General features: G+C 39.0%; 1 protein-coding gene across 1 annotated transcript; it reads left to right on the top strand.

Moving 5' to 3' along the window:
• Positions 1-551: 551 nt before the first annotated feature.
• Positions 552-2,540, top strand: LOC145056518 (uncharacterized). Its single transcript, XM_079004210.1, has 2 exons — positions 552-1,706; positions 2,065-2,540. Exons 1-2 carry the CDS (start codon positions 1,354-1,356, stop codon positions 2,399-2,401), a joined length of 690 nt encoding a protein of 229 aa, XP_078860336.1. The 5' UTR covers positions 552-1,353; the 3' UTR covers positions 2,402-2,540.
• The last annotated feature ends 23,630 nt before the right edge of the window (positions 2,541-26,170 follow it).

The following is a 26,170-nucleotide window of genomic DNA, read 5'->3' as shown; positions in this document are numbered from 1 at the left end:
TCCTTTTAATGTGACAGCAATAGAAGAAGGGAAAAAAAAAGACAATTGTGCCCACCATATGCGGATCACATGCCTCTATTTAACTGGACTAAGGTTAAGGAAATTAATAGAGCGGATCACATGCCTCTATTTAACTGGACTAAGGTTAAGGAAATTAACAGAGGGACTAAATGTGTGACAAAAAAATTAGATAGGGAATGTCGGTGTTAAAATTGAAAAAGTTTAACCTTTATTCAAAGGAATCATTAAACCACAGGGACCAAAGATGTAATTTTTTCTTGTGTTTATATGTAAAAAATGATCAATCCACCGTGGGAGAACGAAAATGAAGCGTGACAAGGGAAGATGCTTGTTTGACTTGACATAGATTGATGAGAGAGAGTCACCAATTCAACCGATGAGGGGTCTTTTATGCAATATGAATAAACTATTGTTCAGGCATGAAAGACGCAATATGATCAATCCATTTTGAATACTACTATATTTCAATACAACTCATCACTCCAAAGACTTTTCCATGGGATTCATTGCTGGCAATCACGTCTCATTGACCAAATCACCACCTGCAACCCAATTTTCCAAATTATTATACGCACCACATGACCAACACGATAAGGAAGAAAGATGGAACCTCTTAATTATGTGTTTGATGAGGTCAAATTAGGTATCATCTGTATATAATATTCGTATTCAAAACATTAATATGTTCCCTAACCCACCATAACCAATTCAAGACAAACTGGATTTCCAATCATGGAGGGACTGATTCCTATGGTGTATAAGAGCATCAAAAGAAGCATGACTGTAAAGGGACGCTATCAAAACTACAACATCAAAGAATTCTACCCAGATGGATACAATTATCACTACCCACAACAAGAAAATAACGACAAGCCTCAAGTCTCCACTACAAGAAGCAAGTCGACTCATGGGAATCTTGACAATAACAAGAAACTTGTTCGATTCAGAAGCCATAGACTCCTCTCTTGCGTCACTGGTGGTGTCTAAAACACAAATGTTATATACTTTGCTTATCGTTTGTTAATTAATCTTGTTGTGTTCTTGTGTACATACATACTGTTTTGTTGTATATGCAACAAAAAGTTAATTGCATAAATATATGTATAAGCTGTAAAAGGGCGTGATTGTGTGAATCTTGTTGATATTTACTATGTTTGAAATGATGACTTTTTGGAATATTATGAGATTGGTTCAAGGAGGAACAAGGAGCGACATAAACAATATTACTTACAGTTTTAAATATCACAAAAAGCCAATCCTAGCATCATTCGCCGAAGTAATATGTGTTGATATATAACAAACTGACATATTAATTAGTGAGATACGCAGATTATGGATCGAATAATCAGATTATGCAGCATCCTGATCTTGATGAATCTGGTGGTGATGAGCATGGGTGGTGGGATTGATTATGCGCCTCCAATACACAAATTAGAGAGCAAGAATTTATGCGACCAGTGTTCAACATGTGATCATAAGACCAAAACATGTCCAGCAAGTGAAACCTACCCTCACATGACTGCCTTTGATGACACCCTTATTGCTGGAGCACTGCAGTCTGACTATGTTAATGCAAGTGATAGAGGTGTTTACTCGGTACCCAGTATTGTGGGTGGCCAGTCTTTGGAGTACAACGCCTATTTCGGATGGGAATCCACCTCCGGATCTGCTTCGGGTTATCATAGGTTAGTTTTTTGACTCAACCTTCTAATTCTTAGCCTTATTCTCAAGATCCTCATTGTTATAGTGTCCCACATCTGTTTTTCTTTATGTTTGTCCTCGGCTCCACAAATCTAGCATGGTATCAGAGCCGATATAAATTAGAAATAAAAAAAAAAAAAAAAAAAAAAAAAACCGAAACCGCGAGTGACCATCTTTTTACGTCTTTTTCGGTTACAATGTTATGGGTGAGAATCACTCTTTAGATTAGTGAGTTAATCAAATTTTAAGGTCACATATGTTAAAGGGTTCTTTTGAAGAGAAAATCTAGGACTCTAGATATCTAAGACTGACACTAATAAATGATAATTAATCCATGTGCAGGTTCAGTAACTATATGGATAAATGTTCAGGGGGACAAAACTTCTTGACAGTTGATAAGCATGGTGAAGTGAAGCTCCGGTCTTTGACTTCTTTGGAAAGCTTGGCTTTTGCAGATTGGAAATCGATTAATCCACCCAAGCATTTGAACCACAGGCAGTTTAGATTTTGGGTATCTCGTGCTACTGGAAAATGTCTCACGGTGTTTGGAGGGAATACAAAGAAACGAGCGTTGGGAGTAGCTGATTGCAAGTTTGATGGAGGAAATACGGGTCAACTATTTGCCTTTCGCTTCCATTATCACTATTCGTTTTGTTGTTGTGGTCGCTACAATAGTTAATCACGACATATACTATTCCCGTTGAAATAATTAAAAGTGTGTGAATGGTATAATTGTAACATTAATTCTTGAAAAAGTCTCCTCTTGAGAAACAAGTCAAGAAACATAATTTTATATGAATCGTCTTGAATTCCATCAAGTAGTATGAATAAATTTTGAAAATTCCGTTTTGTAACTTATATGAGGTCAAACGGCTTTAGTCTTTAAAAGTTTTGTTGCACAAACAGTTGACGGGGCCCAAATCTCTTTTTTGGTATCGGGCATCAGCCTTCCTGAGTTCTTCCAATTAGGAAAGTAACATTCGAGCATTGAGTTCTAATTAGATCACCGCCTAACATGCCATCCTATCATATTGTTTGTAATCCATACTATCATGTAGTTCTAAAGGCTTATATAGTAATCATACAAAGGCCTTAATCTATCATGCGATTTAATAATCACATACTCAATCAACAAACATGTATGGGTATTTGGGAACACTTACTTGATATCGGCCGAATGTATCCATCACACCCCTCTTTTTAGTAGAAACCTTTTTAGAAAATTATTTCCTTTATGAACAACTTATCAAATCCCTAGTTTGAGTTCTGACAAACCAGAGAGTGTGTCTGAATCCCTCAAACCAAGACTCTGATACCAACTTCAAATGTACCGAAAATACTAATGAAATTTTTTTATTTTTAAGTAAACAAAACCATCAATCATATAGCTAGCTCATAAACCATCAGAGTATATCATAATCGAAATAGTTATCAGAGTATAAATACCAAAATAATAAAAAGCTAGACACAGGTGGTTGCGCTGCGATCAGGTCAGACCCTTCCCCTTCGAACCAGAAGCACCTGAAACATAAACTTAAACTGTAAGCACAAAACTTAGTGAGTTTCCCTAAAAATACCACATACCATGCAAGTAACTAGTCTCGTCCAATGAGTGTAACAGACCTCGCCCTAACTCTCATAAAGGGCCCCGCTCATTGAGTATAAATGGTCTCGCCCTAACTCACATAACGTGCCCCACCAAATAAGCATAACATGCACTGCCCTAGCTTGCATAACAGGCCCCGCCCATATACAGAACATGTAAGTATCACAGAGCCAACTAGCATCCTACAAACATAATCCAATATGCCGACATTGGTGCCTTCGACTTACAAGTACAGTGAGGAGACTCACCTTGAAATACTGCTCTTAATCAACAACTTACAAATCCAAAACAGTGCTAAACGCCAATTGGGTATACATGCAAGTAAGACCCTTAGTCTACCTCTCTAAAACCAGACATTTGACCAAAGTCAGCAACTCAAAAGTCAACCTTCATGGTTAATGGTCAAGGTCAAGTCATCAATCAAACATCTAGCCTCAACAACATGTCACGCCGTGGCACCAGATCAGGACAAAATAGTTGATCCAACCCCAGTCGCCACGACATGGCGACCTAATGTCGTTGTACATGACTTAATAAAATATACCATATGATATATATTATGTTACATGCTAATGAAAATTATTATTTCCAAGAAATAAATAATTTTCAATTAATTATAAGAGTTTATTGAGTATTTATTAAAATAAATTTCTAATAAATAATCAATTGTATCAAGTTGTTATTAGTATGACCCATTAGTATCATATGTTAATTAGCAATATCACTTTAATATTATTCTTGAGCATAATAGATCTTTCAATTTTCCACTTGTGCAATATTCATATTATACTCATATAGATAATGGTGAACATCTAGCAAAATTTCACTACCCCCATCAACATACGACTTTGTGCCATTCTATCAACGCCCAATTCCCAAAAGCTCAAGACTACAATTTGTGTACTGCGAAAGTTTACCAGTTATCCCTTTGTCAAGGATTAGATGTCTCACTCTCAGCACATAAAAGGAAAAAATCTCATCTTGACTACATAAGCATCTTATATAGTTCACACCATACCTGAAAATGGCTTTTATAACTGTCCGGTTATGGAACAGTATTTGACTACATCAAAGCCCAGCACTCCCTATACTTAAGTCCCACAATGTATCTCAAGTGTCACGGATACAAAGATAGTACCTTTTAATCAAGTATCATTCATGATAGTGATCCATGAGATGATATTCATGTGGGTCAATTCAATACTAGTTCTCATACAAGTAACTATGAAACTTGGTTAAAACCAATTGCCTACTTTCATCTAGTGAAAGTCAATCAATCCAACTCCTATTAGTCTTATTTCATAACTGCTCCCACAATTATAATCAACTATAGACTTTTAAAATAATAAGATTATTTATGGATTAAACATGTTAATATAGAACACAAAAAGTACTGACGTTATGATCATATCCTGCTATTTTAAAACATTATATAATAGTTGTTGTCACAATGTTCTAATATCCAAATCAAAATCCCATTTCTAGAACAATAAAGTCTTATAGTTGAAGTGTGACCATTCAAACTTAGCTTAAGAGAAGGACTTTATTTGTGTGAATTATGCGAATAATATTGTAACACCCGAAATCAGAAAGGTCAAGAAAGGAAAGGAAAACCCTAAGTTAGAGAGGGTCGACTAGTCGAGTCCAGGGAGGAACTCGGCGAGTCGGAGCGGGATCCGGGTGCAAAGTAAGTGACCGACTCGGCGAGTCGGCAAGTGGACTCGGCGAGTCTAGTCTGAGTTGGGAAACCCTAATTCCGGGACTTGGTACCCTATTTAAGCATCTTATTCTCTTTCCTAGGGCTCATTTGCGGCCCCTGTAGCCCAGAACCCCAAACCCTAGCCACCATAACCGTTTTTGGAGCAAGTTCTACCCTTGGTGAAGTAATTTGGAGCTTGGAAGAGAAGAGATTCATAGTGGTGCAAGAGGAGGCCTTGGATTCAGAGTTGGTGGAACTTTTTAGAGCATTTGGAGGTAATGAATCATTATCCTTGGCTTTCTCCTTTCAAGATCCATCTTTCATGGAGTTTTAGGGTTTCTTGGAGAGTACGTGATGTGAAGTGGGTTCACAAGTTAGATCTGGAGTTGAAACTCCAGATCTGAGCTCTATTTGGACCAAAGATGCAGAAAGCCCTATTAGCTGCTATGCAAAAGCCATTCCCCATGAGTTAAGTTCCTTTCTAGCTTGGTTTTTGTATTATGAGACAAGAAGCATGTAAAGGTAGCAACTTTATGTTGCTAGTGGACTATAGGAACCCAGATCTATTGTTTGGAGCAAAGGAGTAGCTCTGTGACTCGAGATCATGAGAATACAAGAAAGGACTCGGCGAGTCGGGCTAGATACCAGATTTAAATCGCATAGCAACTCGGCAACTCACATGGGTGGACTCGGCGAGTTGGATGAAGATAGGCAGGAACTCGACGAGTTGGAAGAACAACTCGGCGAGTCTCTTGAAGATTGCCTTGGACTCGACGAGCCTGTTCTTGGACTCGGCGAGTCAAGTCGCGAAACCCTAAACCCTTCTAGTTAAGACTCGGATCAGTGAGTTGAGTGAAGACTCAGTGAGTTGGACAGGACCGAACTCGGAAATCAGTAGACTCGGCGAGTCATGGTCTGACTCGGTGAGTCGAGTCGCGAATGAAAAGGGTTTCTAAGCTTATGAACTCAGCGAGTCAATAGGCTGACTCGGCGAGTAGGGTCAACCTGGAAGGTTGACTGTGACCAAGACTTTGACTTTTACCAGAGTGACTTAGTTGACTTTTGGAGGACTGTCAGACTAAGTGTCATATTGATATTGGTAGCTCGGAGAGCTAGAGGAGCAACGACTCAGAGGGTTGTCGGTTAGCAGCCAGAGGGTTATCAGCAGAGCCTAGCAGTTCAGGTGAGTTTCCTTCCAGTAGGAACGGGTCTAAGGCCACAATGTCGGCCCGTCTAGCTAGCAGTAGTTTCCAGACTTCGGTTCGATGAAGTAGTTAGTATGTTTGGTGCCTTCGTGGCACAGACAGGATTTATGTGTTATATGTTCCGGGCTACGGCCCGATGCAGTATGCATTTTATGTGTTCATGCTGGTGGATATGTTTATGCTATGCTATGTTCAGTTAGTTTCCGGACTTCCGTCCGATGCAGGGGCAAGACCCCAGTTAGTCCGGACTTCGGTCCGATGCAGGGGACAAGGTCCCAGTTAGTTTCCAGACTTCGGTCTGATGCAGGGGACAAGGCTCCAGTTAGTCCAGAATTCGGTCCGATGCTGGGGACAAGGTCCCATTCAGTTTGCGGACTTCGGTCCGATGCAAGGGGCAAGGCCCCAGTTAGTCCGGACCTCGGTCCGATGCAGTGGGCAAGGCCCATTATGTGCTTTATATGTTTGTATGGTATGTGGTAGTTTGGGGGAGCTCACTAAGCTTCATGCTTACGGTTTTCAGTTTTTGGTCTCAGGTACACAGTTTTCAAAAGAGGAGCTCAGAGGGGTTGCAGTGCACACACCATAGTCAGTTAGCCTAGGAATGTTTTACTCTGATAATAAGATTATGTTTTGAATTGATACTCGGAAACTATGTTATGAATTATGATACACTTTTCATAAATATGGTTTTAGTAATGTTTTAAAAGAAATTTTTAGTCGTGATTTTTGGGTCGTTACAACTATCATTTTCATATTTAACTTTACTCTAGGTATAGTTAAATTTCTTGGATTATATGATTGGTCTTCATTTCATGACATAGAATCGCTTAGCTCAATTAAGTATACTCTTGAAGTCATTAAGATTTATAATTGATCCTCAAATGGCAGAAATCAACATAGTTTTCCAATGAACTTATTTATCCAATCAAATTATATTTAAACTTCTAAAGTAGTGTATTCTTATTTTGTAGTATATTGTGTCATTATGTTTTAGTTGGACCTCATTCCAACAAAACTTACTCTTCATCCCACAATGAAGTCATAATGCAATTACAATTCATAATTATATATATATATATATATATATATATATATATATATATATACATACATATATATATATATGAGTGTTTGTGTGTGTGTATGTATGTATGTGTGTATGTGTATGTGTGTTTAGAAATCAGAATCATATACAGCTCTTTACATGAAGATCTTATTCCAAACTAATTGTCTCATATTACATTCTCTTAGTTCTTCTAAAGTACTTTTAGAATGTTCTTATAGTCATCTGATCACTTAACTATGTATTCAATTGGTATTTTATGATATGTTCATAGCATGATCATATACCAAGTCTTATGCATAATATTGCATAAATGATGGATTCATTTGCCAAGAAAATCGAATATAAATCATTTTAGCTAGTTCAAACCTATGAGCTAGGTTCCATTTGAGGTTCGCTCAAATTCAGTGATATGTGACAATCCTAGGGTTCCTCCAAAGGAATCTTCTATCTTGATCTCTTTCAAGATATTGTCAATATATGCATAAATATATAAAACTTTTAACATTCATTTTATCTATCCCTATAGATTGTACATTCCAATAATATATCTTGTTCTTTCTAAGTCTTTCATTTTAGAAACACATTCCTAGTCAAGATGAAAAATCCTGGTATGGTCAGATTGTAATTTCTTATGATTAAGTATGTCTCACTCATACAAGATTAGGAATGTCACTATGCTCCCACTATTTCCATGTAAGCACATGTGTTTTATTCATTTTGATATAACACCATTCCTTATAGTTTTAAATTAAAATGATGATTGCAACATTAAGATGTTTTCTTTATGTCCACAAGTGGATCTCAAGCTGAAATGACCCAAAATATGACCCAAAAAAATTTGTTTTAATAATACTAAAATCACATCATATATAATAAAACCATGTAAGGAACAACTCAAATGTCATAATACTGTGTTAAACAAATCTGTATCAATCATAGTAACATCCAAAATAAACTCCCAGGATAAACTGAAGTTGTGGTGTGTGTGATGCCATCAACCCGAGCTCTTCCCTTTACTTGCGGAAGTACCTGAAACCAAAACTGAAACTGTGAGCACAAAGCTTAGTAAGCTCCCCCAGACTACCACATACAATACAATAACATATAAGCATATATTGGGCCTCGCCCACTGCATCGGACCGATGTCCGGAACTAACCAGGGCCTTGCCCTCTGCATCTGACCGAAGTCCGGAAACTGCATCGGACCGATGTCCGGAACTGAATGGGACCTTGTCCCCTGCATCGGACCGAAGTCCGAAACTAACTGCATCGGACCGATATCCGGAACTGACTGGGACCTTGTCCCCTGCATCAGACCGAAGTCCGGAAACTGACTAATCATAACATAGCATAGCATAAACATGTCAACTAGCATAAACACATATACTGCATACTGCATCGAACCGAAGTCCAGAACACATAACACAAAGACGTGCTTGAATCACAAAGACATCAAGCACACTGAACTACTGCATCGAACCAAAGTCCGGAACTACTGTTAACTAGACGGGCCGCCATTATGGTCGTAGACCCGTCCCTACTGGAAGGAAAACTCACCTCGTAACGCTGGCTGCTGAGGTGCTGACTCTAACGTTGGCTGGTTGCTGCTACGGAACTGTCCGGCTGCAATTTCCAAAAATACTAGATCAGATACTGGTAAATGCTCTCGGGGTCAAATGACTATTTTACCCTTATTCAAAGTCAACTCCCTAGTCAAAGTCAACTCCTAGTTGACTGGACTCGCCGAGTCAAGGCGCAGACTCGCCGAGTCCCTTCTTTACTAACTCTGACTTTAACTCACTGAGTCCCTTTCCCACTCATTGACTCACACTGAACTCACAAGTCGAAGGAAAATGGGGACTCGCGACATGACTCGTCGAGTCCGAAGAACTACTCGCCGAGTGCTGTCGTGCAGATTCCATACAATCGAATTCTAAACCATTCCAGAGCATCTAACTTGTAGATCTGAGTCCCGTGAACCATCTGAAAACCTAAAGTTGCTAACTTTACGCGTAACTAGGAACGAATGAAGCTATTTCACTCAGACACTACTTTTCTTGGGAAAACTCATCCGACTCGTTGAGTTGTTCAGCAACTCATCGAGTCTAAGGCAATCTTCATTGGACTCGTCGAGTTGCTCATCCAACTCGTCGAGTCTACGGCTATCTTCATAGGACTCGCCCAATCAACCTTGCGACTCGCCGAGTTCATATAGTCCTTTTTCCATACAGACTTGATTTGAGCCATGCAGCGACTCCAAATCACAGATCCAAGCTTCTAGGGCATGCTTATCACATAAAGTTGCAAACTTTACGTGCATGCATGGCTTTAAGGCTTCAAAATGTCAAAACTAAGCTCTTAATGGGGTTCTAAGCTCAAGAGGGACCTCAATCATGATGTTGACTGAAACTTTACACTTTTAGAATGCAATGAGGATCCAGATCTAAAGTATAACCCGATCATAAGGTTCTATTACAAAGGATTTGGGTTTTATGGGCTAAAAAGCAACAATTTGGGGACGCACAATATCTACTAGATCAATAAGAAAGATGGAGACTTTATTACCAGAAAAGATGACCACAAAGGAGTGTGTTCTGGATCTACTTCCTCTTCCTTGAACTCTCCAACCTTCTCCTTCTTCCACTTGCTCCAAAATTTCCTTCATAAAGTAACAATCACTCACACACTCTTTAAGGGGGCTAGGGTTTGGCAAAGGATACTCAGAGGGTGATGGAGGTGAGGTTGGGGCGTATAAGTGTGTTTAAATAGGGTGCGAACGCTTAAAATTAGGGCTTCATCCAGACAGGCAGACTCGCCGAGTCCCAGCGTGTGGACTCGTCGAGTAGCCGACCCCAAAAGCACGATTATCCCATCTCAACTCGTCGAGTCGGGCTACAGACTCGTCGAGTACCCCCTTAAAAACGAAAGATATTTTATTTAAATTACATACCAAAAACGCGGCGTTACAACTCTCCCCCACTTATCTTAGACTTTGTCCTCAAAGTCTGCTGCTGCTAAATCTAAAAATAATTTTGGATAATGCTCCCTCATCTCCCCCTCGATCTCCCACGTCCACTCTGAACCCTTTCGGTGTTGCCACTGCACCTTCACCAACTGAATCACCTTGTTCCTCAAGGTTTTCGTTTTTCGATCTAAGATCGCCACTGGTCTCTCGATATAATTCAGGCTGCTATCTACCTGAATATCCTCCAAAGGTACCACTGCTGACTCATCCACCAGGGTGATACCTTCAGGAGGACCATATCGCCCACCTGAAACTCCAACTCTGAATGCCTCCTATCGGCATAACTCTTTTGTCTACTCTGCGTAGTCTGTAATCTGCTACGAACCTGCTAGATCAACTCTATGGTCTTGAGCACCACCTCGGTGCTCCCGATGACTCGCTGACCGACCTCGCCCCAACAAATCGGGGTCGTACACTTCCTTCCATAGAGCATCTCGAAAGGAGGACGGTCAATGCTAGCATGGTAACTGTTGTTATACGAAAATTCCGCCAGAGGAAGATACGTATCCTAACTACCACCGAAGTCTAGAACACATGCTCGAAGCATGTCCTCGAGAGTCTGAATCGTCCTCTTACTCTGCTCGTCCGTATGGGAGTGGAAAGCGGTGCTAAAATGAAGACGAGTCCCCATCTCGTCATGGAACCGCTTCCAAAATCTGGAAGTAAAATGGATGTCTCGGTCTGACACCACCGAAACAGGCACTCCGTTCCGTGCCACTACCTCGCATACATAGATGTCGGCTAGCTTCTCAGCCGATATGCTCTCCGGGATCGGTATAAAATGCGTGCTCTTGGTTAGTCGATCCACTATAACCCAAATCGAGTCCACTCCCTGCGCGGTCCTAGGAAGCTTAGTGACAAAATCCATGGTAATGTACTCCCATTTCCATACGGGAATGACTAACGGATGCATCTTTCTGTGGGATCTCTGGTGCTCTGCCTTGACCTTCCTACAGGTCAGGCATCTCTCCGCATCCCAGGCGACATCCCACTTCATGCAGGGCCACCAATAGTCGGGTCGAAGATCTCTGTACATCTTCTTCGCCCCTGGGTGGATGGAAAATCGAGACTTATGGGCCTCGTCCATCAACACCTGCTGTACTCCGCCCCAGTAGGGTACCCAAACCCTCCCATGAAGGGTCAGCAATCCCCGACTTTCGTAATCAAAAGAAGCTACTCTGCCCACGATCCTCTCACACCTCTGCCTCTCTTCCTTGAGGCCCTCGACCTATGCCTCCTTGATTTGCTCCAACAATGGAATAATCACTGTCAGCCTCAAGCATATATCCCTGATCGGGGCTGCTGCCGCCTTGCGGCTCAAGGCGTCGACCACTACGTTGGCCTTCCCTAGGTGATAAAGGATCTCGCAATCATAATCCTTCACCACATCTAACCACCGACGATGCCTCATGTTAAGATCCGGCTGGTCCATGAGGTATCTCAGACTCTTGTGATCTATGTAGATGGTACAACAGACCCCATAGAGATAGTGTCTCCAAATCTTGAGGGCGAACACCACTGCCCCCAACTCCAAATCGTGCGTCGAGTAGTTAGCCTCATGAGGCTTTAGCTTTCTAGAGGCATAAGCTATCACATGCCTTCATTGCATCAACAATGCTCTCATCCCTGTGATCGAAGCATCACAATAGACTGCAAAATCATCCACTCCCTCTGGCAGGGTAAGAATCGGTGCCTCGCACAATCGCTGTCTGAGGTTCTCAAATGTCGCCTGCTACTCAGGCCCCCAAAGAAACACCACCGACTTCTCGGTCAGTCGAGTGAGTGGTACTGTTATCTTGGAGAAATCCTGGATGAATCTCCTGTAGTACCCTGCCAAACCTAGGAAGCTCCGAATCTCAGATGGAGACCTCGGGACTTCCCACTGCATCACGGCCTTGATCATTGCCGGATCCACTAGAATGCCCTTCTGGTTGACGAGGTGACCGAGGAACTGCACCTCGCGCAACCAGAACTCACACTTGGATAACTTCGCAAACATTCTCTCCCTCCTCAGTGTCTCTAGCACTTCTCTCAGGTGATCCTCGTGCTGCTCCTGAGTCTTGGAATAAACCAAGATGTCGTCAATGAATACTATCACAGACCGATCCAGCATCGGTCTGCATACGCGGTTCATGAGATCCATGAACGCGGGTGGAGCATTGGTGAGCCCAAAAGGCATCACAACAAACTCATAATGACCATAACGAGTCCTGAAAGCTGTCTTCTGAACATCCCCACCCCTGAACCGCATCTGATGATAACCAGAGCGTAGATCAATCTTGGAGAACCAAGATGCTCCCTGAATATGATAGAACAAATCGTCTATCCTCGGGAGTGGGTAACGGTTCTTCACCGTTAACTTGTTCAACTCCCAGTAATCTATGCACATACGGTGCGACCCATCCTTCTTCTTCACAAACAGGATCGGTGCTCCCCATGGTGAACTACTCGGTCTAATGAAACCCTTGTCTAGCAGATCCTGCAGCTGCGTAGACAACTCCTGCATCTTTGGAGGAGCCAACCGATACAGTGCCATGGCTATCGGAGCCGCACCAGGGACTAGGTCAATCCTGAACTCAACCTGTTTCTCTGGAGGTATCCCAGGAAAATCCTCCAGGAATACGTCCGGGTAGTCACGCACTATCGGTACATCGTCGAATGTCGCCTTGCCCTTCTCCCGGGCATCTAGAACGTAGGTAACGAACCCTGCACAACCCTGCTGAAAATAGCGCCTCGCTCTCGCTGCTGAGCAAAGAATCGGTCCGCGCTGTGGCCTCTCGCCCTGAATCACTAACTCTCCCCCACTTAGGGTGCGGGCCCTCACTAGCTATAGCTCACAATCAATCACCGCCCCATTGGGGCTCAGCCAATCCATACCTACTATAACCTTATTCCCTCGCAGGGGAATAGGAACCAGGTCTACTGAAAACTGCTCATCGAATAACTGAAGCGAACACCCCTTATGCACTCCCGCGACCCTGACGGCCCTGTCATCAGCTATCTCAACCTCAAGTGAACAATCCACCTCCCCCGGAGCTCTGCTAAACCTCTTGCTAAGCACAAGCGAAACAAATGATTAGGTAGCCCCCGAATCAAATAAGACAGTAGCTAATATGTCGTTCATTAAGAAAGACCCTATATGTAGGAACACATAACCATAGGATAATCAATAATCAATAATAATAAAGAGATGAAAGGAAATACATACCCATCACCACATCAGGAGTCGCTCGCGCCTCATCTACTGCCAACTGAAAAACTCTACTCTTCGTCACTGGCGCCTCACTTCGGCCCTGACGGCCGTCTGTAATCCTCAATGTTGCAGGAGCAGGTGCTACCACCTTCCCTGCTGCTGCTGCTGTCAAACTCGGACACTGGGACTTTTTATGTCGCCTCTGATTGCAATGGAAGCAAATCAGATCGGATGTTGCGGTAACGGTGGGAGTAGTTGTACAATCCCTGCTCATATGCCCAGTCCGGCCGCACTTGTATCAACCGAGACTACCTGCCTTACACACCCCATCGTGCAATCTCCCACACTTGCCACACCGACTGTGGCTCTGTTGTCCTCTAGATATGTGATCTGATACCTTGGGCTTCTTGCCCGAACTCCCCACACCTGAAGCCACCTGCGGCTTCCTCTTTCTCTCCATCTCAAGGTCAATCTCCCTCTCAGGGGCCCTAGTAATCATGTCATCCAGCGTTTTACAGCTGGACCGACTCACAAACTAGTGGATATGACTCCGCAACATCTCATGATATCGGGCCTTCTTCATTTCCTCATCAGCTGTGTACTGAGGAACGAGAAGAGCCCTCTCCCTGAACTTGGCGGTAATCTCCGCCACCGTCTCTGTAGTCTGAGTAAGATCCTCAAACTCTCTGGCTAACTGTTGCACCTCAATGACCGGTGCGAACTCAGCTCTAAACCTAGTAGAAAAATCAGCCCAAGTCATAGCATCAAGTGTTGCGTCATCCCCGATGACATGTCCAATCTTCTCCTACCAATCTCGTGCCCTGTCCTTCAGAAGACAGGATGCTAATCTGACTTTGTCCCCTTGGGACATCTGCTGGTGCGGAACGCGTTGGCAACATCTGCCAACCACCTAGTACTCGCAATGGGGTCCCACGCCCCGTGGTAGTCTAGAGCTCCACAAGCCCGGAACTCCCTGAAGGTGAGTGTGCGCGACCCCATCATGGCCGCCATCTCAGCACGGAACGTGCTCAACTTCTCATCCATCAACTCTAAAATACCCTCCTTGATCGAACCAAAGATCACTGGAGTCTGCTCAAGTATGATATGGGTAACCTCTGAAGTGAAAAACTCCCTAGTCTGCTCATCCAAATGCTCGGCCCCCGAGCCTGATCCTGATCCCTCCCCGGCACCTGAACTGTCGCCTGCTGGTCTAGGACGTAGTACCACCATTCTGAAAACACATCATGATAAATGTCAGAAACACTTATATATCTCGAGGGATCGCTACTACTACAGGTTTCCTGGTCTCATCTCAGCCTTCCTTGATTCAAGTACAGATCCTCAGCTTCCAGTAGTATGGGCCCCTACTACTTTCCACATCTATCTGTACTTTGCTCAAGAACTGCCTCGACTCTACCAAGTCACTGCTACTGCTACTAATCTCTGCTACGCTTATCCTAGGCTCGCCCTAGGGAAATCTCTGACTCAAACAAAAACCAGTCCTCAGCTGCTGAAGGCCCCCTTGTAATGCTAATTAGTCATCATCTGAATACCACCACATGTGATGAGGCTCAGATAATCCTTCGAGTAAAAGACTCATTCCTATAATGGTTGGAATCAAACAAGAGCTACGCAGTAGGGCCAAATCCAACACTCTGAGATTATCCAACCTGATCACATGTGATGTGACGTATTCACCTAATGACTAACTCCCATCACTTGGAATCCCACAAAGCACAAAGCAAGCAGCATTCAGACATAGGAACAAATCAAGCAACTCTATTCTCAAAACAAGAAATTGTACTAGCCTACATGCTAAGCTCACAATATCAGGCATAACCAAATCAGGCAATCCTACTGCTGTCTACTCAATACTAGCATCCAATTCTCATAAATCTGAAACACATATAGCAGGCACATAAGGCATCCTTCTAGATCCTTTGTCCTATTCTAGCATGTTATTCTATTGAAATTAAAACAGATAATCATAATATAAACTTGTATGGGTAATTTGGGAGTACTTACTTGAGCTCGGCTGATCGCATGCACCACACCCTTTTCTCGTTTTCAAAATCCTTTTCTTTTTAAGTCTCTTTTTTCAAAAGTTCTTTTGAAAACATTTTTCTTAAAAAAAATCTTTTACTATTTCCTTAGTTTGAGTTCAGTCATACCCATAAGTGTGCCTGAATCCCTCAAACCAAGGCTCTGAAACCAACTTGAAACGACCCAAAATATGACCCAAAACAATTTTGTTTTAATAATACTAAAATCACATCATATATAATAAAACCATGCAAGGAGCAACTCAAATGTCATCATACTGTGTCAAACAAATCTGTATCAATCATAGTAACATCCAAAATAAACTCCCAGGATAAACTGAAGTTGTGGTGTGTGCGATGCCATCAACCCGAGCTCTTCCCTTTACTTGCGGAAGTACCTGAAACCAAAACTTAAAACTGTAAGCACAAAGCTTAGTGAGCTCCCCCAGACTACCACATACCATACAATAACATTTAAGCATATATTGGGCCTCGCACACAATATCGGACCGAAGTCCGGAAACTACATCGGACCGAAGTCCGGAACTAACCAGGGCCTTGCCCTCTGCATCGGACCGAAGTACGGAAACTGCATCGGAACGATGTCCGGAACTGACTGGGACCTTGTCCCCTGCATCGAACCGAAGTCCGGAACTAACTACATCGGACCGATATCCGGAACTGTCTGGGACCTTGTCCCCTGCATCGGACCGAAGTCCGGAAACTAACTGATCATAACATAGCATAGCATAAACATTTCAACTAGCATAAACACATATACTGCATACTGCATCGAACCGAAGTCCAGAACACATAACACAAAGACATGCTTGAATCACAAAGACATCAAGCACACTGAACTACTACATCGGACCAAAGTCTGGAACTACTGCTAACTAGACGGGCCGACATTGCGGTCGTAGACCCGTCCCTACTGGAAGGAAAACTCACCTCGTAACGCTTGCTGCTGAGGTGCTGACTCTAACGCTGGATGGTTGCTGCTACGGAACTGTCCGGCTGCAATTTCCAAAAATACTAGATCAGATACTGGTAAATGCTCTTGGGGTCAAATGACTACTTTACCCTTATTCAAAGTCAACTCCCTAGTCAAAGTCAACTCCTAGTTGACTGGACTCGCCAAGTCAAGGCGCAGACTCGCCGAGTCCCTTCTTTACTAACTCTGACTTTAACTCACCGAGTCCTTTTCCCACTCACTGACTCACCCTGAACTCACAAATCGAAGGAAAACGGGGACTCGCGACTCGACTCGTCGAGTCCGAAGAACTACACGCCGAGTCTTGTAGTGCAGATTCCATACAATCGAATTCTAAACCATTCCAGAGCATCTAACTTGTAGATCTGAGTCCCGGGAACCATCTGAACACGTAAAGTTGCTAACTTTACGCGTAACTAAGAAGGAATGAAGCTATTTCACTCAAACACTACTTTTCTCGAGAAAACTCATCCGACTCGCCGAGTTGTTCAACAACTCGTCGAGTCTAAGGCAATCTTCATCAGACTCGCCGAGTTGATCATCCAACTCGTCGAGTCTACGGCTATCTTCATAGGACTCGTCCAGTCAATCTTGCAACTCGGCGAGTTCATGCAGTCCTTTTTCCATACAGACTTGATTTGAGCCATATAGCGGCTCCAAATCACAGGTCCAAGCTTCTAGGTCATGCTTATCACATAAAGTTGCAAACTTTACGTGCATGCATGGCTTTAAGGCTTCAAAATGTCAAAACTAAGCTCTTAATGGGGTTCTAAGCTCAAGAGGGACCTCAATCACGATGTTGACTGAAACTTTACACTTTTAGAATGCAATGAGGATCCAAATCTAAAGTATAACCCGATCATAAGGTTCTATTACAAAGGATTTGGGTTTTATGGGCTAAAAAGCAACAATTTGGGGACACACAATATCTACCAGATCAATAAGCAAGATGGAGACTTTATTACCAGAAAAGATGAGCACAAAGGAGTGTGTTATGGATCTACTTCCTCTTCCTTGAACTCTCCAACCTTCTCCTTCTTCCACTTGCTCCAAAAGTTCCTTCACAAAGTAACAATCACTAACACACTCTTTAAGGGGGCTAGGGTTTGGCAAAGGATGCTCTGAGGGTGATGGAGGCGAGGTTGGGGCGTATAAGTGTGTTTAAATAGGGTGCAAACCCTTAAAATTCGGGCTTCATCTAGACAGGCGGACTCGCTGAGTCCCAGCGTGTGGACTCGTCAAGTAGTTGACCCCAAAAGCACGATTATAAATTTTTTTAGGATAACATTAATTAAGAAAACCTTCAAGCTAATCTATATAGATATCTTCTATTAGATGTCTATTAAGAAAAGCGGTCTTTCATGAAATCTATTTTGCTATATATCATATTAAGAATATGATTTTGTAGTAAATAATATCCTTGTTGATCTAATAATATTTACTTTTGAAAAAGATTTGATCATAGTCAATGTCATGAGTATGATGAGAACCATAATCAATGACATGAGTATGAGAAAATCATTTTATAAAAAGTATTGCTTTAAATGTGTATAGTTATCCTTGTAATGTATTCTTTCTAGAATAATCACTTACTCCTTCTAGCCTTGCTATATGGAGGAATTTTAATTAAGACCATACTTGATTATTATACACGGATTACATCCCATGTTCATTGCTGTAAGTCATTAATCAGATTCAAGATCTGACATACCATCTTGGTATTTAATGGATTTTCCGAAAACCATCAAGAAAAGCTCATCAATGAGATATTCCACATTTGTCAATTCATAGATGATTCCTAACATAACTACATCAGGTTATGGTTCTTGAGTTGCTTCCAATTCTATATACCTCCCACTCGCTTTGTCATTAGATTCTAACTTTCTACTAACACAGCTAGGAATAAGAAAACTTATTCTTGGTGGGTTTGCATATAATAATCTAAGCCACATTTATATTATTGTACAAATTTGTATTTAGTAGATTTTTCATTTAAAAGCTTTAGTCCAACATAGGATTTAAAACCACAAAAAAAAATTGTATAAGATAGGGATGGAGCCTTTCCAAACAAAATATTATAAAGAAATCTTTTTAACTACTTACTGGTTGGTATTTGTACTCAATGTCCAATTAATAGTGTTATAGGTGTTATCCCAAGGAAATAAAAGGAGAACATTTCTACCGATTTAGAAAATAAACCGCACCAAGTAAGATTTAAATGCATCCTTTATTATCATTAAGGCCTTAGATAGCTCTTACCGGTTTGTATCTCAAGTTTATATTTGAAAGCTTCAACAAAGGTTTCACAATAATTTTTTACCATGTAAAATATAATTAAAACTACTATAGTTGTTAATAAAGTTGATTTGGTGTCTTGTGCTAAATCTTAGACATTTATTAGAAAGGAAGTCATACATCATAGTGTATAGTTCCTTAATAATTTATTTTCTATACTACTTAGTGAAAGTAGCATTAGGAATCTTTGTGTATAAATAAAATTTACATATGTCAAACAAACTACATTATTTGACTTCAAGGATCCCTTTCATGAATTTGGAATATGTGAATGTCATTTATATAATAAAGATAACAATTTCAAAGATAAGTTTGATTCAAAACAAGTTTAAGTCAAAATTACTTTGTATATAGAACTTGTTATTTATAAAATAATGATATTTACTTTATAATTCTTATTAAGAGATATAGACTCATAAACATAATCTTAATCATTTCTGAATATGAAGGTGATCGTTATGAAAAACGATTTAAGTAAATAGTTAACCATTCATAAATTAACTAAGACATAGATTTAGGCAAGCTAAACTAAAACTTACATTGTTCCAAAACAAACATCATTTTATATTACAAGTACATTATATTCCTAGCATAATTAATAAGCTAAACTTCGACAGTGTAGTTCCAACTTGATTGTACTCAGCTGGTTACTCTTCTATAAATATCTACAAGTCGTTTACAAATATTATATTAAAATCTAAATACCAAGTACTTGAGTGTTATATGAAAATTATGATTTCTATCTAGTAGATACTTGAAGTACTAGTCTCTTCCATACTTTCTTTCCAAATAAGAGGATCATATCCTCTTCTAGTGTCCATTTTCTCCACAAAAGAAACAAAATCCATCTATATGGGCCTTATTGGATTTCTTAGGCTTAAAGGTGTTAAGTCCATAAAACATGGGCCTCCTAGTTCACACAAGGTGACTCTTTTTGGCATTGTATTATTCCTAGTTAGATGTTAGAAATATCTTTAGCATCACAGTGATGTATTTACTAGGTATCATGTTCAGGTTTATTGCTCAAAGAAAATATTTTAGGACTAGGACTTTTAAGTGTATACAATTCCATATCTCTCACTTGATTGTCTCTTAAGACATGAACCCGTCATTGAAGTTGTATCTATTTAATGTTATTGTTTCATTAAATCATTAGAAAAAAATGACAATTCATGGTAATGAGAATGGATTATTCAACTACAAAGTTTTAACACAATTCATTTAGTATTTTCAATATTTAAACACTTTAATAATTAATACCATTTTAGTTTCTAAAAACATTAAGTAGCGATGTCTAGGATCCATGTTGCAAAACCAATAAATGGTTAGGCGACCTGTATCCAATTTATTTGAATCCAATCTGGTAAATATTGATTATCAATTATATCTTACTATATAATTCCTAGATTTATGGGATCGCTAATAACAAATTTAATTAGACATGTTTGACCTCATCTATGTCTCCAAACTCTCTTGCTTAGGTGACCTTTATTACAAAAGATTTCCGATCAAATCATCCAATTTGAAAAACATGTGTAATCGGCGTATAACTTGGTTACAGAAATTGCAAAGACACCCTGACCATCAAAAGATGATACTAAGCGATTAGGTGACCTTTATCTCACTAGTGCATACAACAGATGTGCGAGTGTTCTTCAAGATGGATTGCATAGATTTGAGGTTTGAAAAAGGGTATTTTATATGTTTTATAATTTTAGTTTTAAAAACATATGATATCATGGTTATTACATGCATATAATAAACCACGGTACCAATTTTAAAAGGAAATCACTTTTAAAGATTTTATATAAAAAGCTAGTTTTTATATAATTTGACGCAATTCAATATTAATAATTGGTATCAAGTTTGAGTGTAACTGAACCTTTTATATCTATAATAAAACATTCTTTTATTAGTTGTATATTTGGAGTTTGTATAAGTTATAAAAATCAGTATTTTAAAACTTATAATTGATCGAGTATTTCAAAATTGGACGTTATTAACATTTTTATAAAACCGGATTTTATTTTAACAACAATAACTTGTTACATCTTATGTTCACAGTATAAATGTTGAAAATCAAACTTCATGTGATTTTTATTTTGTCCGAAATTATTTTAGCATGTGAAAAACTAATTTATCAACCACGCATAATAATTGCATAAAATAAACAACACAAAACATGAATAAAAATATATGTGCATAAACATAACCAACTAATGCATTTTTGTGATCCAACATAAAAAATGTCAAGTCCATTCATAAAGGGACATTTTAAGGGAAGAAAAAATCTTCTTGTAATGTCGTTGTAGAAGCTCTCACTTGAGAAAACATCATTGCTTGCAAAAGATTGGAAAAACTTCCTTAAAGAAATAATTCAGCAATATTGCAACACTTTGTCAGAAAAGACTGCACAAAAGGTTGCATCAGGACCAACAGCTCCAAGGAAGCTGCCAACAGCAACACATTTTGCAACAGATTGCTGAAAAGGTTGCCTTTGTCCCTACACACCTCAAAACCTCGAAAATTGCCTTCTTCTCTTAAAAAAATAGCTCCAACTTCATTTTTTGTTATATTTTTGTACAAATAAATTATTTCTAACACTAATCTCTTATTTACAAAAATAAACCAAGAAAACTAACCTATTTAAATTATTATATACCATATGAATAAATAAATTATTACAACTATTTTTATAACAAATACAACAAACACAATGGTTATTTGCTAGTTTATGCACATCATACATATCAACATACACATTAAACAATATTTGTTTTTCTAAGACAACCTTAAATGAGAAAATATGCATGAAATGTTTGTCACATAGAAAAATAAAAAATTTGTCAAATAAAATATGTATGAACTTATTTTTATTCAAAAACAAGTTATCCACATACTCCAAAAACTAAGGTTTCCAAAAATCAAAAAAAAAAAAAAAAACTAACCAAACTTGCAAGGTGGCTCTATGACACCAATTGTTGGGTTTTTATTGAAAAAGTAGTTTCATAAGCATAACATTTAGCAATAGAAGACTTTAAAATTAGAATAAACATAAAACCATTTTATACCCACAAATGATCTTCTTGAAAAGTTTGGAAATAAAACAAGCACCAAAGAAGAAGAAAAGTTTAACAACCTTTGTATACATTGAATTCTCTAAGGGGAGCTTGGAAGTTGATGAAGAATATGGAAACCTTTGAGACATCAACAAGAAGCCAACTTGATTTGGGATATTAGTCTTCTAAAACTCTTAAAACTCTTAAGCTTGAAGTTCTTAACTAAAGTATGAACTTCAAGAGAGTAAAAGAAGCAAGTAAAATCTAAGATTTCTACGAAAACTAGAGAGAGCATGAAGGGAGAGGGTAGGATATGTTTTTTCAACTCATAGGAAAGAAATGGATGAAAGTGTTTCTTAAAGATAAAACATTACCCAAAGGTCTCAATGTTTAAAGCATACCATACCTCTACACCTATGTGTCCCCCATGACTTTAAGACATGTCATAACTTTTGAATAAATAAATCAAATGTCCATACTCTTTTGATTCATGATTAGCCATTTCTTTTTCATAAAAAAGGAAGTAAGATTTTTATAAAATATACAAACTCTTTTATATTCTATAAACTCTAACCTTTAGTTAAAAGACAAAAGATATGTGCTAGTCCAAAATGTTGTACATTACTTAATAAACATACCATATGATATATATTATGTTACTTGGTAATGAACATTATTATTTCCAATAAATAAATAATTTCCATTAATTATAAGAGTTTATTGAATATTTATTAAAATCAATTTTCTAATAAATAATCAATTATATCAAGTTATTGTTAGTATGACCCCTTAGTATCATATGTTAATTAGCAATATCACTTTAATATGATTCTTAATCATACTAGACCTTTCAATCTTCCACTTGCGTATTATTCATATTAGGCTAATATAGACAGGAGTGAACATAGCAACATTTCACTACTCCCATCAACATACGACTTTGTGACGTTCTATCGACACCTAATTCCTAAAAAGCTCAAAGCTACAATTGTGTCATTCTATCAACATACGACCTTGTATCATTCTATCAACACCTAGCGGACTCTCTAAAATCTGAGCCAATACTCTAGGCTCCTGATATAAGCACACATAGTGTTCGCCTCGGTGCAAACTTAACCTATATAATGATAGAGGGTCTATGGGTGGCTTCTCTGTCATCCTTTTCCTCCTCTTTAAGTCTTCCGAATCTCTGCTCCAGTACCCTGGAGGTAGTTCTTGTAGCTCTAAGGAGCTTCTCCAAAGACCAGACTCTGTCAGCTAATTTTTTTCCCTACGTCATCAGGCGAGGGATTGAGCTGTTATCAGGATCATCCTTGAGTGGTACATGTGTCGGAGCCTGAGAAGACTCGAATATCTTTAAATCATTGAGGATCATTAGTAGCCCTCCTCTTGTCAAGAAAGTCAGTGAGCCAATTTGGATCATGGCGAAAAGTCGGTATCCTCTTCTGACCACTAATAGGTCGGGAAAAATAAGTTAAAGTGTCCAAGTGATATACTGGAAGGACATGCATCCTCGGAGTCCTCATCACTAAGGGACTTTTGACATGTTTGCAGAATGGCTAGTAGTATGGCCTATGTGGAGAGGATGGTGGAGTACGAGGAGCAAGTTCCTCATCAGTGAGACCCTCCTCATCTTCTACTGGACCGGCAGCGTACATCGTACACCTCCTTATTATCTAGTATGCCATCATCCTTGGACTCTTCGACATTCTCTAGATCGTTTTCCTGTTCATCCTTCAAAGGATCCTCCTTTTTTGAGACTTCATCTAGGGCTATTGGAAAGCCCTTTGATAAGTACGGGTCTCCTTCTAACTGTAACGGGACCTCATGAAGATCCATGGAGTCTACAAGGTCAATCTAAACGCGGGGGGGGGGGGGGGGGGGGGGTCATCAGGTAATCCAGCCATCGGCATCAAAAGGTTGGATAATTTTAAGTGTGTTAGTGTTGAGTTTTTAAATATATAAGTCTTTTAAAGTTGTATAAGTGTTTTAAAGTTGACATAGGGATTCTAAGGTACTAGGTATCTATAGCAAATCTTGAGAACATTCTTTAATCTCTAAAACTCTCAACCATTGTAGTCTGTTAAACACTTTGCTAAAGGTTGGTTGTGCACTGGCCCGACCATAAATAACATAGGTGCGCATTCCAGGTTTAATTATGGTATGACTTATGTACGGTACTAACCTTTTTTGACATGTTTGACCAACAGAATTGAGTTTACAGTTTTGGTTGAATATATATTAAAATATTATTAAGTATTCTCATTATGAGCTAGAGTATATATATATATATATATATATATATATATATATATATATATATATAACTCTTATGTTTATTGTTATTGAAATTTGTAGTAGTATTAGTTTTTGTTTTGTACTCCAAGACTATCAAGTAAGGATCAGCCAGGTAAGAAGTACCATAGGGCAGGACCATTTTGGCGTATATTAGTTCTGAAATCCAACAACCCGAGCGATAGTTCAAACTAAACACCTCTCTTGTAGGTAGTCAAGAAGTAGGGCAATTAATAATAATATTGTTATTAGGAGCATGTATTTATAGTTGTATTCCTCTTTTGAGGATATGATTTATCTATAGCCAATTTAGCTCAAATACCAATATGCCACACCCCCTACCGAGGCGGCGGAACATGGTGGGTTGTGCAACTTAGTTCATGGTTCTCACGCAATTTGGATATATAGCACAAGTACAACGATAAACAAGATAGTAGTTTTATTCCATCTTGAAGTTTGAATATAAGGTTCTTACAAAAAATAATATAGTACATAAATTGCCTTAAATAGGTAGGCAGATATAACAAAAACTAGAAAAGTAGGTCACCTGAAATCCATGACTATTCCTTCTTCCGAAATGCTCGCGTAGTTATTTCCTAAGAATACATGTAGTTTTGAGGGTCAACAAAAGGTTGGTGAGAGTTACAGGTTTTTTTGCTAGTGTAGTAATGTTACTCTTTAAAATGAATAAAAAGTAATTTCACTTGTAAATAAAACCTTAATTAAAAATGTATTGTAGAGATAGAAACCAACTCCATGGTTTAAAGAGATAGAGAGAGAGAGAGAGAGAGAGAGAGAGAGAAGTTAATGTTTATAGTGAGTCCTATAACCGAGCTATGTGGCTGAAGTACCCCCTACAACGCTTCATTGAATGTCATAGAAATGACTGAAGAGACTAATCATCCGCTTCGAATTGACCATCATGGTTGTAGCTAGCAATCGCAGGTAGGGGTGTCAACCCTTATAGATCTATCCATACGTATATCGCTCTAAGGATTAACGGTTATAATGGTGTGGGTATACTAAGAGTTTATACTTAGGTAATGACTAACGTCTCACTATAAAAGCCATTAACGAATGTACACGAATAACCCGCCATATCTTATATGTGGTTAAGAATCTAGGGCATAATGTACAAGAGTAAATAGCCCCAACTTATACGTTCATATGTTACTAGGAAAAATGGTTTACATTGAATAGAGTTTTACTATAAAAGTTGAGTATGTTCGATAAGTATATACGTAAGAGTGTACAATACTCGCTTAAATAAGTGGTAAATCGCATAGTAGTGTACGCAGTGCATGTATAAATTCCAAGTTATAATAATTATAACTTATATATATATATATATACATATATATATATATGTGTGTGTGTGTGTATGTGTGTGTATATACACACACATATATTATAAGTTTGAAATACTACAAAGGTGGTAATCCTTTATGACATGAGATTTATTACATACATTGTCACATATAATCATAACTTCTTGTAGCGAAATAATATGTTATTTTAACTAATTTGTAACATGTTCAACAATCATAACATATGTGCATCAAGTTTATCACTAGTTTTTTTGTAAATAACACGATACTTGACAAAATAACATTTATAAACCAGTTATGAGTTTGTAAGTGATTATCATAAAAAAAATATGATCTTGCATATCTATTATGAGTTTGATAAAAATATTCTAACTATGGGATAAAAGAATGGACCATAGTCTGAGTCCAAAAATGTTCTTCAAATTTCTATCTAAGGTGTGCAAGTGCCTCAAGGGATCGAAAATGTTTATGCAGTTTAAAGATAATCAGTATTATATTGCTTTAGTATCATAGCCCTGGTTTGAGAGAATTGGATGAACAATTGTATGAATCCAAACTCAAACTAAGGATCTACAAAATATTTTTCAAAAATTAACTCTAACAGCACCGACAGAAAGGATGTGATGTGTATAATCAGCCGG

Source organism: Lactuca serriola, chromosome 6, assembly GCF_051521515.1.
Source record: "Lactuca serriola cultivar US96UC23 chromosome 6, Lser_US96UC23_V15, whole genome shotgun sequence".
Taxonomy (NCBI): Eukaryota; Viridiplantae; Streptophyta; class Magnoliopsida; order Asterales; family Asteraceae; genus Lactuca; species Lactuca serriola.
Note: the sequence above shows the minus strand (reverse complement) of the source record. Positions and strands in the feature narration are given on the sequence as shown.

What these genes read in the sequence shown, in the direction of transcription:
- LOC145056518 (XM_079004210.1), top strand. Translation starts at nt 1,354, where the DNA reads ATGGATCGAATAATCAGATTATGCAGCATCCTGATCTTGATGAATCTG. An exon ending in TCTGCTTCGGGTTATCATAG is followed by an intron (nt 1,707 to 2,064) that starts GTTAGTTTTTTG and finishes ATCCATGTGCAG; the next exon opens with GTTCAGTAACTATATGGATA.